At 36.0% G+C, this 13,745-nt stretch overlaps 1 protein-coding gene across 1 annotated transcript; it reads left to right on the top strand.

Annotated features, from left to right (window-relative positions):
- The first annotated feature begins 33 nt into the window (after nt 1-33).
- si:dkey-234i14.3 (fibulin-7-like) lies at nt 34-13,697 on the top strand. The gene is given in 9 exon segments (XM_058766334.1): nt 34-291; nt 897-1,164; nt 2,122-2,290; nt 3,216-3,389; nt 5,728-5,916; nt 7,134-7,271; nt 10,699-10,744; nt 10,746-10,832; nt 12,478-13,697. Coding segments are annotated over 8 exon segments (1,221 nt in total). The 5' UTR covers nt 34-291; nt 897-1,107; the 3' UTR covers nt 12,839-13,697.
- The last annotated feature ends 48 nt before the right edge of the window (nt 13,698-13,745 follow it).

Here is a 13,745-nt window from a genome sequence, read left to right as displayed (position 1 = left end):
GCCTCTGTTCTTTCATTAGCGTTCGCCACACTTCCTCCAGGCGCCCTTATTAAGAAAATCAATGAAACGATAACTTAATATAAAACTGTCCGGTTCCGTTTTAACATGATACAGCTGACTGGTTCTTTTCTCGTTATTCAGGGAGCTTTAAATTCATTCCCCTGAGTTTCCCCTCGCTAATGTGAGAGGATGACAGATGAAAAACTAACTTTAGCTTTGCGCTCCAGCCAGTCGAGACACCGTCGAAACGAGCAACACCGGGAGAAATCACGCTTGTAAAATGCTGATGAGGTAAAACTGTGGTGGGTTTGGGATTTAAAAAGCCGTCGTCTGTGACAGCTGTGATTTCTGAGAAATGGGGAACACGTTTGAGCTGGATGATTAATGAACGCCTGGTTTCTATGAAACCATATAAAGTTTGACTGCTTTGATAGCAATAATTGAATCTGTAACTGCAACTATTTAATAAACGAAGCAAATGAATAAATAAAATAGAAACTTACATAAATATTTGTGCAGTCAAAATTTGGTTTATGCAGTAGATAAATAGCAGCTCGGGAAACTGAATCAGTTATTTCATCATTGATGTAGGCTATAGGCCTATAATATATATATATATATATATATATATATATATATATATATAGTTTATGTAAAATATAGCCTTCAGCAATTGGAGAACTAGAAAGTATCCAAACAGTGTCCAACAGTGCTGTAATTGTAAAGCTATAGTGAAAATTAATTGTTAGTTTGATATTTCTGACTTTGGTAGAGTAAGGTATATAGGCCTATAATAATTTCTTTTGGAAATGACATTCCCCTGTTAAATTATTTGGTCTCGTAGAGTATAGATATTGGTAGGCCTATTTTATGAAACACCTTTATATTTCTCTCAGAGTCGCGCGCGCGCGCTGATGTGCTTGGGGCGCGAGAGATGAAGGGCGGGATGAAACCACCTCAAAACAAGCAACGACTCAGTCTGGACTCAAACAGCATCTGCAAACTTTTTGCCTGAGTTGAACATAACCAAACTGGAATAACAGCACTGAGCTCAAGTTTTCTATATTCACTGAGGATTTTGAGGACTTCTGTTCTGTTATTATAAGGATGAAGGTTTTTTTCATGATCATTTTTACAAGCCAACTCTTCACATCTCAGGGGCAAGTAAGTAACTTTGAAACAATATACATAAACATAAATATAATCTTTATTTTTGGGACTTTTTACAAAGTATTTGTTGTGTTGAGATTTTTTTTGTTATTGTGCCTTTATCCACATGCTGCAATGTGTATTCATTAATATTTTTATATTCTATTCTATTCTATTATTATATTGTAGGCTACAGGTCCCACAGGGTCTATGTAAAATATTTTTAGTAATATTATAATATTATTTTATTATTATTATTTTATTCTGGTTCTTCAAGGTCAATTGCTGAATGATTAAAATTTTAAATCTAAAATCCGAATCAAAATAATGCATTTACTTTATTCATAAAATCATGTTTTTCTTCAGTCTTTTAAATGGCATTTGAGCATCAATATTGTGTTAATATAATAATGAGTTTAGTAATTAAAATAAATGCTGTGTTAAGCTCTCTTCATGAACATGCTTCACATTTGCAAAACATCTTTCAGCTTAGTCTGCAAATATGAAAGTTTTTCACGCTGAGAAACCACTGTGGTGTTTGCCTTTGGTTTTAACACCAGGCTCTTATATGGGCCTTTTTCCAAAACACAGAGAAGATCTAATCCAAGACTAAACCAGATTTGCAGTGGACAGTCCAAATGACAGTGTAATTTAGCTCTGAAATAGCATTGGACTTTGTTTGTGAGAGTACTGGACAATAGAACGGACTCTGGATTCTTCTGTAAAATGCACCTACATGAAAACAATTAAAATTTCAGCTTAAAAAAGTAACATTTTCATTTAAGTTAAAAATCTTGTATTTAATTTTACTTATCAAATTTTAATAATTATTTATCTTATAATATTTTGTCTAAAATGTCTGATAAAAAGTTCTACAGGTAATAATCTTAGTTAACTAAAAAAACGTAGTGCTTTAGCCAGCGCTCGTTTGTTCTTATGAGTGGTTTAATATATGTTTTTTTAATTGCACAGGACTGTCAGAGCGGAGAGGAAGTGCTAAATGCTCTTAGGCAGGTCCAAAAGCTTCTCTCTGCCCATGAGACGTCCTTCCTCCAGAGTCTGCGGAGCCTCCGCAAGAAACTCAGCCTGTTACAGAACAGCACAGTAAAACACAACAAATTCAACACAGACAAGAGCACAGGTCAGCACAGTCTGTTACAGCCACGAGCAAACTAGTTTATACAGACAAGAGCGTGACAATGAAGTACATCACTGTCATTCACACTCATCTTAAAGGAACAGTTCATCCCAAAATTAAAATTTGCTTAAAATGTACTCCCCCTCGGGTCATCCAAGATGTAGATGAGTTTGTTTCTTCATCAGATTTGGAGAAATGCAGCATTGCATCACTTACTCATAAATTGATCCTCTGCAGTGAATGGGTGCCGTCAGAATGAGAGTCCAAACAGCTGATAAAAACATCACAATAATCCACAAGTAATCCACACCACTCGTCCATCAGTTAATGACTTGAGAAGCCAAAAGCTGCATGCTTGTAAGAAACAAATCCATCATTTGGTTTTTTTAACGTTAAACTGTTGCTTTTGGCAAACATACGAGTCCGTAATTCATAATAATGCTTCCTCCTGTGGAAAAAGTCCATGCATCTCCTGTTGTCTTCTCACATCAAAATTCACCCGCATATTTGTTTAGAGCTGTTTTGGCTTGTAAACTGTGCATATTTCTCTCCTGATTCAGTCCAGATGACTTTTTCCACTGGAGAAAGCAGTGTGATGATTTATGGACTCATATTTTCACCGTAAGCAACGGTTTGAAATTAAAAATGTCATAATAATAAAAAAAATTTTCATTGCAAACACAAGTCATTGATTGATGGACTGGAGTGGTGTGGATTACTTGAGGATTATTGTGATGTTTTTATCAGCTGTTTGAACTCTCATTCTGACGGCACCCATTCACTGCAGAGCATCCATTGGTGAGCAAGTGATATAATGCTACATTTATCCAAATCTGATGATGAATGGCCTGAGGGTGAGCACATTTTCATTTTTGGGTGAACTATTTTTTGGGAACTTCTTGTGTTGTTCTTTATTTCTTTTTTCCAGTGTCAGACTGTCCTCCACCTGAAGCGCTGGCTAATGGGCGGATCCTAGGGAATGTGTTTAAGTTTGGTCACGAGGTTCACTTCCTGTGCAGCTCTGGGTTTCAGCTGATGGGGCCGGAAACCAGAGTCTGTCTGGACTCCCAGAACTGGAGTGGAGCTCAACCCTCCTGCAAGTGTATGAGTCTGATATTATCTTTTTAAACCTTTATCATCTGTGACAGGAGAAATTTTGACTTATTTGATTACTAGACTCTGAAATCATTGCTTGGTATGCAAGTTTGACAAATGTCTAGATTTTAGTGCGAGTAGACATATTTAATATGGTGCGAAACATGGCCATTCTCATTATTATTTCATACAAACCATTCTTTTGTACATTTCATATTTTATTAACTGCATTTCTGTGTAAATAATTTTGCACTTCCGTGTAAGTAAATTTTCACATTCTATTCTATGTAGCAATTTATGCCTCGTTCAACAAATTTGCATGTAAATAGTTCATAAAATAATTTAATATATAAACTGTTGCATCTATATATAAACTTTTTGAATTCATGTTAATTTCTAATAATTTACTCATCAAGAAATATACACTAAAAAATTTACAGTGTAAATCATTTACAAATCTCTTACGCAGTGTTGCATTTAATTCAGTGTAACAAGCTGTATTAATATTAACAGAACAAATTACGTCTTACTCACGAAACTAGCCTAACAAATTTGTGTAAATGCTTTGTAAATTCTCTTGCGTAAATTGTTGCATTCAGTTTAAAATAACAACTTATGGAACACGAAGGAGCCGAACAAATTTGCGTATATAGTAAAACCTCTTTTATTGTTGTTGCTTTCAAATTAACATAACAAATTGCACAAATTGCCAAACTAATTTTTGTAAATTTGCCTGTAAAAAAACTTCACACATTGAATTTATTGCAACATGTGTGCCTTAATAAAATTGTATGCCTTAATTAATAAAACAATCTTCAAAAAGCCTTTTGACATTAATTGTCAAATTTAATTCAGTGTAAAAATGTATGCCTCATTTGTGAAACATGAGCCAAACTAATTTCTGTGTAAATCATTCAAAAACAAAAAAAAAACATTTGTATAAATTATCAAATAGTAGTTCAGTGTAACAATTTACACATTATTCATCAAACAAAAGATGAAGGAATTTCTGTGTAATTTATTCATATTAAAATCTATGTAAGAATTATTTATAAAACACAAACTGAGCATTTTTGAGTAAATCATTCATTAATCCTCTGTGGAAGTTGTTGCTTCAACTCAGTGCAACTATTTATTTCTCTTTTAAGAAACACAAATGTGCAAATGCCCAGTATTGTGTACTGTTGTGTTGCTGTCGATTTCTGTTTTTGGCAAACCATGCATAATAGCATACATCAGTATGACACTGAATGCTCTGTACTTTTCCTCAGGACCTCGCTGTCATCTGTGTCATATTAACCCTTGTGTGACCTTTTGTACATTTTTGTCCTTTTCAGTTTAGTTTTTTTTTTTTTTTATCATTTTGCTTGTGTTATTGCCAACTGCAATTGAATTTCACTATTTCACTTCCATTTCCTTTAAGAAATCTGTTTTGCACTAGGTACACAAAATAGTTCCTCGCAGGTCCTTAAGGACAAAAATGTCCCCATTGAAACCCATTAAAACTGCTATTTTTAATCACAGTGCCATTTAATTTAAAAATGATGCAATTTATGTTAATAGGCTTTCATTCTGTTGGCAAGGCTTCAAAATTATTATTTTTTTTTTACCAGATGCTGCCATTTTTTCAGGTTTGGCCTATAAAGCAAATACTCGCTTTATTCCTATTTGCTTTTGCATATCATAGAGCCAATTGGATGAATAATGCAGCTATAATTGTGTGGGTGTGTTGGTATAGATGTCAGAATGTGGTCATAATATGTGTGTCATAAAAAGAAAAAAAATTGTGTGTGTGCTTGTACTATTTGAGAGAGAAAAACTCTACTGTAAATCACAAATCCAACCACTGTGTGCACCAGCGGAGTTTTGCTGGCATCTAATGGGGAGAATTTGGTACTGCACCCAAACAAAATCTTACTGAAAGCTCATTTTTTGAGATATCAACCTCAAATTTGGAACACAACTTGTTTAGATTTTATAGCAGGTATAGTGTTCAACATGTTTCATAAAATATATATTTTATATAAAATATCATTCATAAATCATTTTCATAAACTTAAACCTCTATAACTTTTTTTTTTTTCACTTTTTAAACTTTTTTTACTTCAACAATAATCTGCCATGGGTCTTCTTTAAAATAAAAATTTTAAAACCAAACTTAACTCTGTGCTCCCAAGCTTCAAATTTTTATGACAGTTTTTTGACATGGACATTTTTGTCCACTATGGACCAATGTGTAACTTTTTTAAATTGACGCACAAGGGTTAAATATTGTATCTGCTCTGACTAAAGTCTAAAAGGTCAAAGGACATTGTATAAGCTTGTACTGTTTCCTGTCCTATCAGTTGTGGACACCACTGTAAACAACGATGCATCTGCCTCTATATCAGCATCCTCTTCCTCACCGTCTCATCCTCCTGCCTCCGTCTCCACCCATGTGAGAGCGTCCCGCTGCATTGAGTTTCTGGACTCCACCCACTGCACCTGTGAGCAGGGCTACAGCATCTCCAGCCACAACAGCACACTGTGCAGAGGTGAGACACGTGCACACACACACACCTCAATATATCCTCTAATATCTAATTGTTTTGTAATTAAGTTTTCATGAGCATTTTCCAAATTAAAACTAGCTTTTTCAAAAAATTGCCATTTTACAGCCTCTGTTTGATCATTAAAATTATGTTATATTATAAAGATATTGTTAAAAATAAAAATAACTAATTTCACGGTTACACAGAACCACGAAATTACATTTACATGATATGGATATTTATAGTTTTTTTGTTGTTGTCAAAACAGACAAAACAGCAATTTCATATATATATATATATATATATATATATATATATATATATATATATATATATATATATATATGACTTAACTTAATAACTTTAAGGCAACGGGTTTCCTGTCAAGTTTTTTCCTGTCAAGTTCACTTGACTCTTTAAAAAAATTATTATTTACTTAATCATATAAAATTTATGATTTATACGTCATCTGAAAGCTGAATAAATATGCTTTCCATTGATGTATGGTTTGTTAGGATCAGACAATATTTGGCCGAGATACAACTATTTGAAAATCTGGAATCTGAGGGTGCAAAAAATCAAAATATTGAGAAAATCACCTTTAAAGTTGTCCAAATGAAGTCTTTAGCAATGCATATTACTAATCAAAAATTAAGTTTAGATATATTTACGGTAGGAAATTTACAAAATATCTTCATGGAACATTATCTTTACTTAATACTTAATTTTTGGCATAAAAGAATAATGGATAATTTTGACCCATACAATGTATTGTTGGCCATTGCTACAAATATACCCGTGCTACTTATGACTGGTTTTGTAGTCCAGGGTCACATATATGTAATAGGCACGGTTATTATCTTATATGCATTTCAGATTTCCAAGCTTTTATAATACCTGACTAAATCATGAAAATAAGCTAATTCACTCTAGTGATTCATCAGTGGGGTTACAAACTCTCATTACCTTTAATTAGGTGTAACACCAATGACAAAAGAGAATGTCAGCCAATGGTCAATTAAATGTATTTTTAAAATGCTAAATTATTCAGTGTGATCATGTATGAAATGAGACAGAACAGAAATTAATGAATATAGCATGGTAGGTTTGATGTATGATTAATGAGTTTCATTTTTTGAACAGATTTCAGATGCAAATGCCACTGTAGTTGTAGAACGACCCACATGTGATTGAGCATTGTGTGTGTGTGTGTGTTTCAGACATTGATGAATGCGAACTCTTCCGTCTAACTCGACCTGGCCGTCTGTGTTTGCACACCTGTGTGAATACAGCAGGAAGTTTCCACTGCGAGTGTCCCGCCGGTTACAGCCTGGGCCGTGATAGCAGGAGCTGCCATGGTCCGTTCATTATCAAACCTTCATTATGACCTGCTGGTTTGTCAAAGTTCTGTAGAATCATCTCAAACAAACAACAAAAGATCTGTAAATCTAGTGAGCTGCCTTCCTGTCTGCTTCCATAGGCACCTGCCTTCTAAGGCAGCATCCTAATTACAACCTTCCTCTTTACTGATTGGATAATGTGGAAAGCTCTTCATTAGCAGCAATTCTAATGCAGGAGACACAACACAGTTGAGCACCACAGTAGGCACAAATCCCATTTTCCCCATTCTCCATACAGACAATTTTTAGCAGTAATGTATAAAAATAACGTAAATGCCAGATTTCCAATGAAAAACTGCACTAGCCATAATCCTTGAGAGAGATCCACCAATCAGAGAAGACGCTGAATGAGTCTCCCTACACTTTCAAACTACTTGTATATTTGTATATATTGACATTGTTTGAAAAAAAAAGTTTGCAGTTTTGTATAGTTTTATAACTACATTTTTGATGTATTAAGTCATTGATTTAAAAAAAAGAGTCTAGTCATTGTTGTGCACTATAAAGTGTAATGTCAGAATGCTTCTAAAATAATTGCAAGATAATCTAAAAAAAGAATAAAAATACTCAAGTTGTAAAATACTCAAATACTGGGTTAAAAAGTCAGTTTTTAATTATACAGTATTAAACTATTATTGATACTTTTTTTATTCAAATAAAATGTTATATAATTATATATTTTTCTTTATATCAATTTATAAAGTTTGCTATCTTGCATAGAATTGTCTTTCACTGTGCTCCTTGTAAGACATTCTGGGAACACAGTGCTGCCTTAGATTTTGCCCAGAAGTGGGTGCCTATGAAGCTTTAAAATGCTGCTTTGTTAAGTGGTTCACTAGGTTTCAGAACAATGCTTGCTAGACTCTCCAAGATATGAACCAAAATAACTTAAAATCTGGGCAAATTAAAGTCGATATTTACACACCAAGCCGACGGGTTGTCGCTGAACATCTGTCAGCTCAGTTTTTTTGTGGTGTGGTCTGCACTGTCATCATTAGTCAGACCCCATTGGAGGCTTCTTGGACGATTGAGCATGTTGAATCGGTGTTGGGAAGTCAGTGAGACACACCATTCTGGGGTGCATTTCCCGAACAACGACGTAACTCGCTGATTAACCACCATAGTACGATGCATTGTTTTGGAAACGAACTAGCTAGTCACGACTGTTTCCCGAACACGGTCGCATCTCCGTCGTTTGAACCACATTAGTTCAACAACATAGGACCATTGTTAATGACGTAACACGCATGTGGAGGAGGAATAATTTTGTTCCCTGTCATTTTGCTTTTTTTGATGTTTGATGTTCCATTAGGCATTTATGCACATGCGCATTTTTCAAAAACGGTGCTTACAATGGACGCGCAAAAATACATTTAATGTACTGCATGTTAGCTTGCTTGTTGTGCCCAAGAGCATATTTATTTAAGCCCATATATCTTACTAACAAGAAACTATGCTTCTAACCACCGGTCGAGAGCTGTAGTTCCAACCACGCAAGTTTGCTACGCTGATTGCAAATGTTCGTTTGAACTATGTTTTCGGGAAACACTGAATCGCTGAACTATGCTGGTAACGATGGAACTTGTGACCATAGTTGGCTAATGATGCTTTTGGGAAACGCACCCCTGATTGGCTGTTCGGCTTGGCGAACAAGTTCACGAAAATAAAAACGAAAGTGAATGTAAGTCATCTTACCTGGGCTGCGTTTCCCAATAGCATCGTAAGCCTAAGTTGATTGTAGAAATATTGTAGCTAATGGAGCTACTATCAACTTAGGCTTATGATGCTTTTGGGAAATGCAGCCCTGATCTTTCCAATACACATATATTTTCATAACGACATGGCCATCTGGAATGAAAAAAAGCAATCAATGTGATTCATATACAGAATGGTAAGCTAACTCTGCTTTGTTTAGGATTTTTAGAGCAATACAGTCTACTGCCACCTGCTGGTCGGCAGCAGCGATTTTTTCCAAACGATGTTGATATTTGAAAGCACCAAAATAAACACGCCCATAGCCCAACAGGACTTCGCCCCAATTTTGAAATCTCAGCCCCAAACGTACCTACGTAACCATGGCAATGAGTGATGGATGACACACAAGCATATTCAAACAAAAGCCAACATGGATAAGTTGTGTGAAACGAAGCAAAATCAACTTTACTCGTCCGATTGCAGGCCGTCCCACTCCTTGAGTTCTCTCCACCGCTGGAAAGCTGCTCTGATATTTACACAGGTCCTACCTCTTGCTTGATCGTAACCCTTCTTTTTAATGTTTTGTTTCTCTGATATTTTCCTCATTTTTTATCTGCCATCTCTCTCTATCTATAGTCGATCTGCTAATATCCATCCTGTGCACTCAAATTGAGCGCTCTCGTCTCTCTATCAGTACAAGATACGCCCCCTTACTGCTGACAGGCTACAAGTGTGTTTTGGGACTCGGTCCGATGCTGTGGTCAAAAGCATTTTTCAAAAATCACTTAGTGTACCTTTAATTGGAGTCTTTATGGTGTGTTCAAGCTCAACCTTTTGGCCCAGATGCATGGACGTGGGTGACAACATTTCACTAGTTTTCATTATCACTAGTTCTTTGACGTTTTGGTGTGTCACAGCCTTAAAAGGAATTAAAGGGATAGTTCACCCAAAAATGAAAATTGTCATTAATTGCTCACTCCCATGTTGTTCCAAACCGTAAGACCTTTGTTCATCTTCGGAACACAAATTAAGATATTTTTGATGAAATCCGAGAGCTCCCAGACCCTCCCATAGACAGCAAGGATCCTTACACAATCAAGGCTCAGAAATGTAGATAGCAAAAATAACGACTTTATTCAACAATTCGTCTCCTCCGCGTCACCCTATAGCACAATTTTGGAGAGTATTACATAAGTAAACGAAATATGTACGCGGATACGTTTTTTACGTGCAGATCAAAGCGTAAACAGCGTATCTGCATACGGTGCTGCTGACACAGAACAGCATACGTTGTTTACGTATGTGATACTCTCCAAAATGGCGCTATTGGGTGACGAAGGAGATGAATTGTTGAATAAAGTCGTCATTTTTGTTTTCATTGCGCACAAAAAACTATTCTCGTAGCTTCGTAAATTACGGTTGAACCCCTGATTTCACATGGATTATTTTAACGATCGCCTTGCTACATTTCTGAGCCTTGATCGTGGTAATATCCTTGCTGTCTATGGGAGGGTCAGAGAGCTCTGGGAATGCATCTAAAATATCTTAATTTGTGTTCAGAAGATGAACGAAGATCTTGGAACGACATGAGGGTGAGTAATTAATGGTAGAATTTTCATTTTTGGGTAAACTATCCCTTTGATTTTCAAAAACACACCGACTTAATGTTCTTAACATGTGCTTTCTGTAGACATCGATGAGTGTGTGAGAGCGACCCATAACTGCAGTATTGAGCAGGTGTGTGAATACATTCGGAGGTCATCGCTGTGTGGATGTGGACTGCCCTCGCATCCGTAATGCCACGTACAGCAAAACCTCACCGCTGTGAGTCACGCCACTGCACCACATCTGCTCTTAATCACTTGCATTAATGTGTATCTCAGAAAATGCCACCTTCAAGTGCAGCAGGTAAGCTCCTACTTCCTGAGTAAATCAGAAAACCAATTTTTGGAAGTTTTTTTTTTCTTTTTTTTTTAATATCAATTGATTTGAAGGCTACCATAAAGACAGAAACAATCTACATGTGAACATAATCTCTTTTAGCTATGCTAGCTCAATAACAGATTTCGCAACACAACAACTCAAGCAGATGTAGCTAAAAGGGTTTGCATTTATAAGCATGTTTATAATGCAACACTGGTATGTTGCATTATTAGCATTGGTCACTATCGTAGGGGTCACTATTGTGAAAATTAGCATAAAATCTGTTTATTTTAGCTAGCCCAATTTAATTTGACATTCTGACAGATTTCGAAATACAACAAATCGTGAAATCAAGTTGTAGTTAAAAGTTTAGTTAAACTTGTTTAAAACACAACGTGGGTATGTTGCCTTCTTAGCATTGTCGCAAGAGTCGCTATTGTGAACATTAGCATAACAATACTGATGTGTTAATGCAATAGTAACTCCAAAACATGCTAAAACCCAAAGTATACTTAAGTTGACGCAAAAGCTTAGATTATGAATACAGCCAAATACACATCCAGACAGAACACATTTTTCCACTTTTTTTCATTGTTTTTGTATGTAAACGCGTTAGACGGAAATCTTTGACCATTGCACATGCATCTTTTTCAGTGTATCACGCATGATAAGCGATTCTAAAATTGAGGCGCTCAACTTAAAAAAAAAAAAAAAAAAAACACGTCTTGACCTTGCTATCCCCCCCCCCATTCCACTGCCCGTGTTTCACATTTTTCAAAGCAAAAACAGATTTTGGATTTACATGCAAGCTAGAAAGTTTTTATCCTTGTGTAGTGTCTGCACAATTTCTCTCCAGAAGTTATCACCGATAAAATGTCTTTGTGCACATTTAAACTAGAGTTGTGTGTATTTCTTGGGGGCCATTTACACATAACGCAGGCAGTGAGAAAAAAAAGTAAGGTCTAGAGACATGTTTTTTAAACGTTTAACTTAATTTATCTTGAGCTCTGCGTTTTAAAGACATGCAACACAAGCGCAACAGTCAAACATGTCCATTTAGCAGATTTTTACATAGAAAAACAATGGAAAAGTTGTGCATTGAAATAGTAGTTTGTCATAGTTACGTCATATCTGCTTCTTTTTCGACTGCGAAACAAGGGGTCGGGCCAACGTTGCCACCTTGTGGACAAACTAATTAGTGCAAAAAAGATTCAAGGCACATATGTCTGTGTGCGTACTATGCCGACGATGAAATTTACATCACGCACTAATGATGCAAGTATATGTTTGGCTTGAGTATGTTCAATTAGAATGCGCACTTAAAATATGTCGCCCAAATATTCCGATAACATTTGCGTAGATCATGTTTCTAGTCTACGACAAGGGGCTTTTCCCTCAAGAGTTATAATTGTCACATTTGCTCCAAAACCAAATTTCTGATTTACTGCTCTGTGCAGATGGACTTGCTATATTTCCAAGACATAATTTCAGGTTTAACGTTTGGTCTGGCATTCCAGCGTCTCTCTCTGGTTTCTCTTCCACCCAGGCGTTGTGACCGTAACCCTTGCATCCAAGGAGACAACGCTTGTTTCCAGGCCCCGGTCTCCATTAACTTCCACTTCATGTCCGTGGTGTCCAATATGTCCACGCCCACCATCCTCTTCCGGTTGTCTGCGGCTCGCATCCTGGGTGACACGCTGCGCTTCGGCCTGCTGGGGAACTGGGGAGTCCAGCATTTCACCGTCCAGCGCTCGGGCAGACTCACGGGGCAGCTGGTGCTGGTGAACTCTGTTCAGGGTCCCGCCACGCTAAAGGTTGATATAGAAATGAGCGAGATGGAAAGAAGGGTGCTGCTCGGGCGATACGTCACGAAAGTGACTCTCTTTGTGTCGCCATATAACTTTTGAGAAGCAGGAGACAGACGATGGACTGATATTGGGAAATCATTTACAGGCGAGATATTGGGGAATGGGCCTGTGGAGGTGAGATAGGAGCGCTATTATACTATTTCTGATGTGCCAATTCACGAGGACAATAGAAAACTTACGTATGGTCAGAGTAATTTGGTTCCTCAGAATGAGGGGAAAAAACATTAATTTCTTCCATTCAGACTAAAGTATTTATGCAGTGTTGTAGTTATTAACAGTATGACATGTAATTCTTTTAAACCATTTAAAAGAATTTAAAGACATTCTGGGACAAATAATGTCAAAGACAATAAAAAAGAAAAAGAAAATCTTTTAAAATTTAGTTTGAAATGTCAGCTTTTTTAAATTAAGCCCATTTTCAAGAAAAGATAAAATTTAATGACTTTAAAAATGTCATGTAGTGTAATTATCAACTAAAAGATACAATTCTTCATACTTTAAAACTGATATTTTACTAACTTTTTTAAAATAATGTATTTAGTCTTTTTGATGGTACACTGACTTCTTGAAAGTTTAATAGTTGTTGATTTCTTTCCCAAATGTCTGTTCTGGGACTATGTAAGTTAGGTCAGCGAGTACGAAATTTCCACTAAAGCGTGGATTGTATGTGAATATTTCAGTCTTTTAATGAGACTTTTTCTTTATGATCGCCACCTTGACATTTCTTCACTGAGCCATTTACATTTACTTTAATTCATAAATTGTTAAGCATAGATGTTTTGAAATTGAATAAACCCATAGATCCTTAACAAAAAAGTGTCACGTCATTTACTTCAAAAAGAGAGAACCAGAAACCTTGCTGGCAAAAAGTTTTGAAAACCATATTGAAAGAAAGAAATACCTCAAGAAGCATTAGCATTTTTTAAATAATCTCACAACAGAACAG

Source organism: Onychostoma macrolepis, chromosome 25 (assembly GCF_012432095.1).
Source record: "Onychostoma macrolepis isolate SWU-2019 chromosome 25, ASM1243209v1, whole genome shotgun sequence".
Lineage (NCBI taxonomy): Eukaryota > Metazoa > Chordata > Actinopteri > Cypriniformes > Cyprinidae > Onychostoma > Onychostoma macrolepis.
Note: the sequence above shows the minus strand (reverse complement) of the source record. Positions and strands in the feature narration are given on the sequence as shown.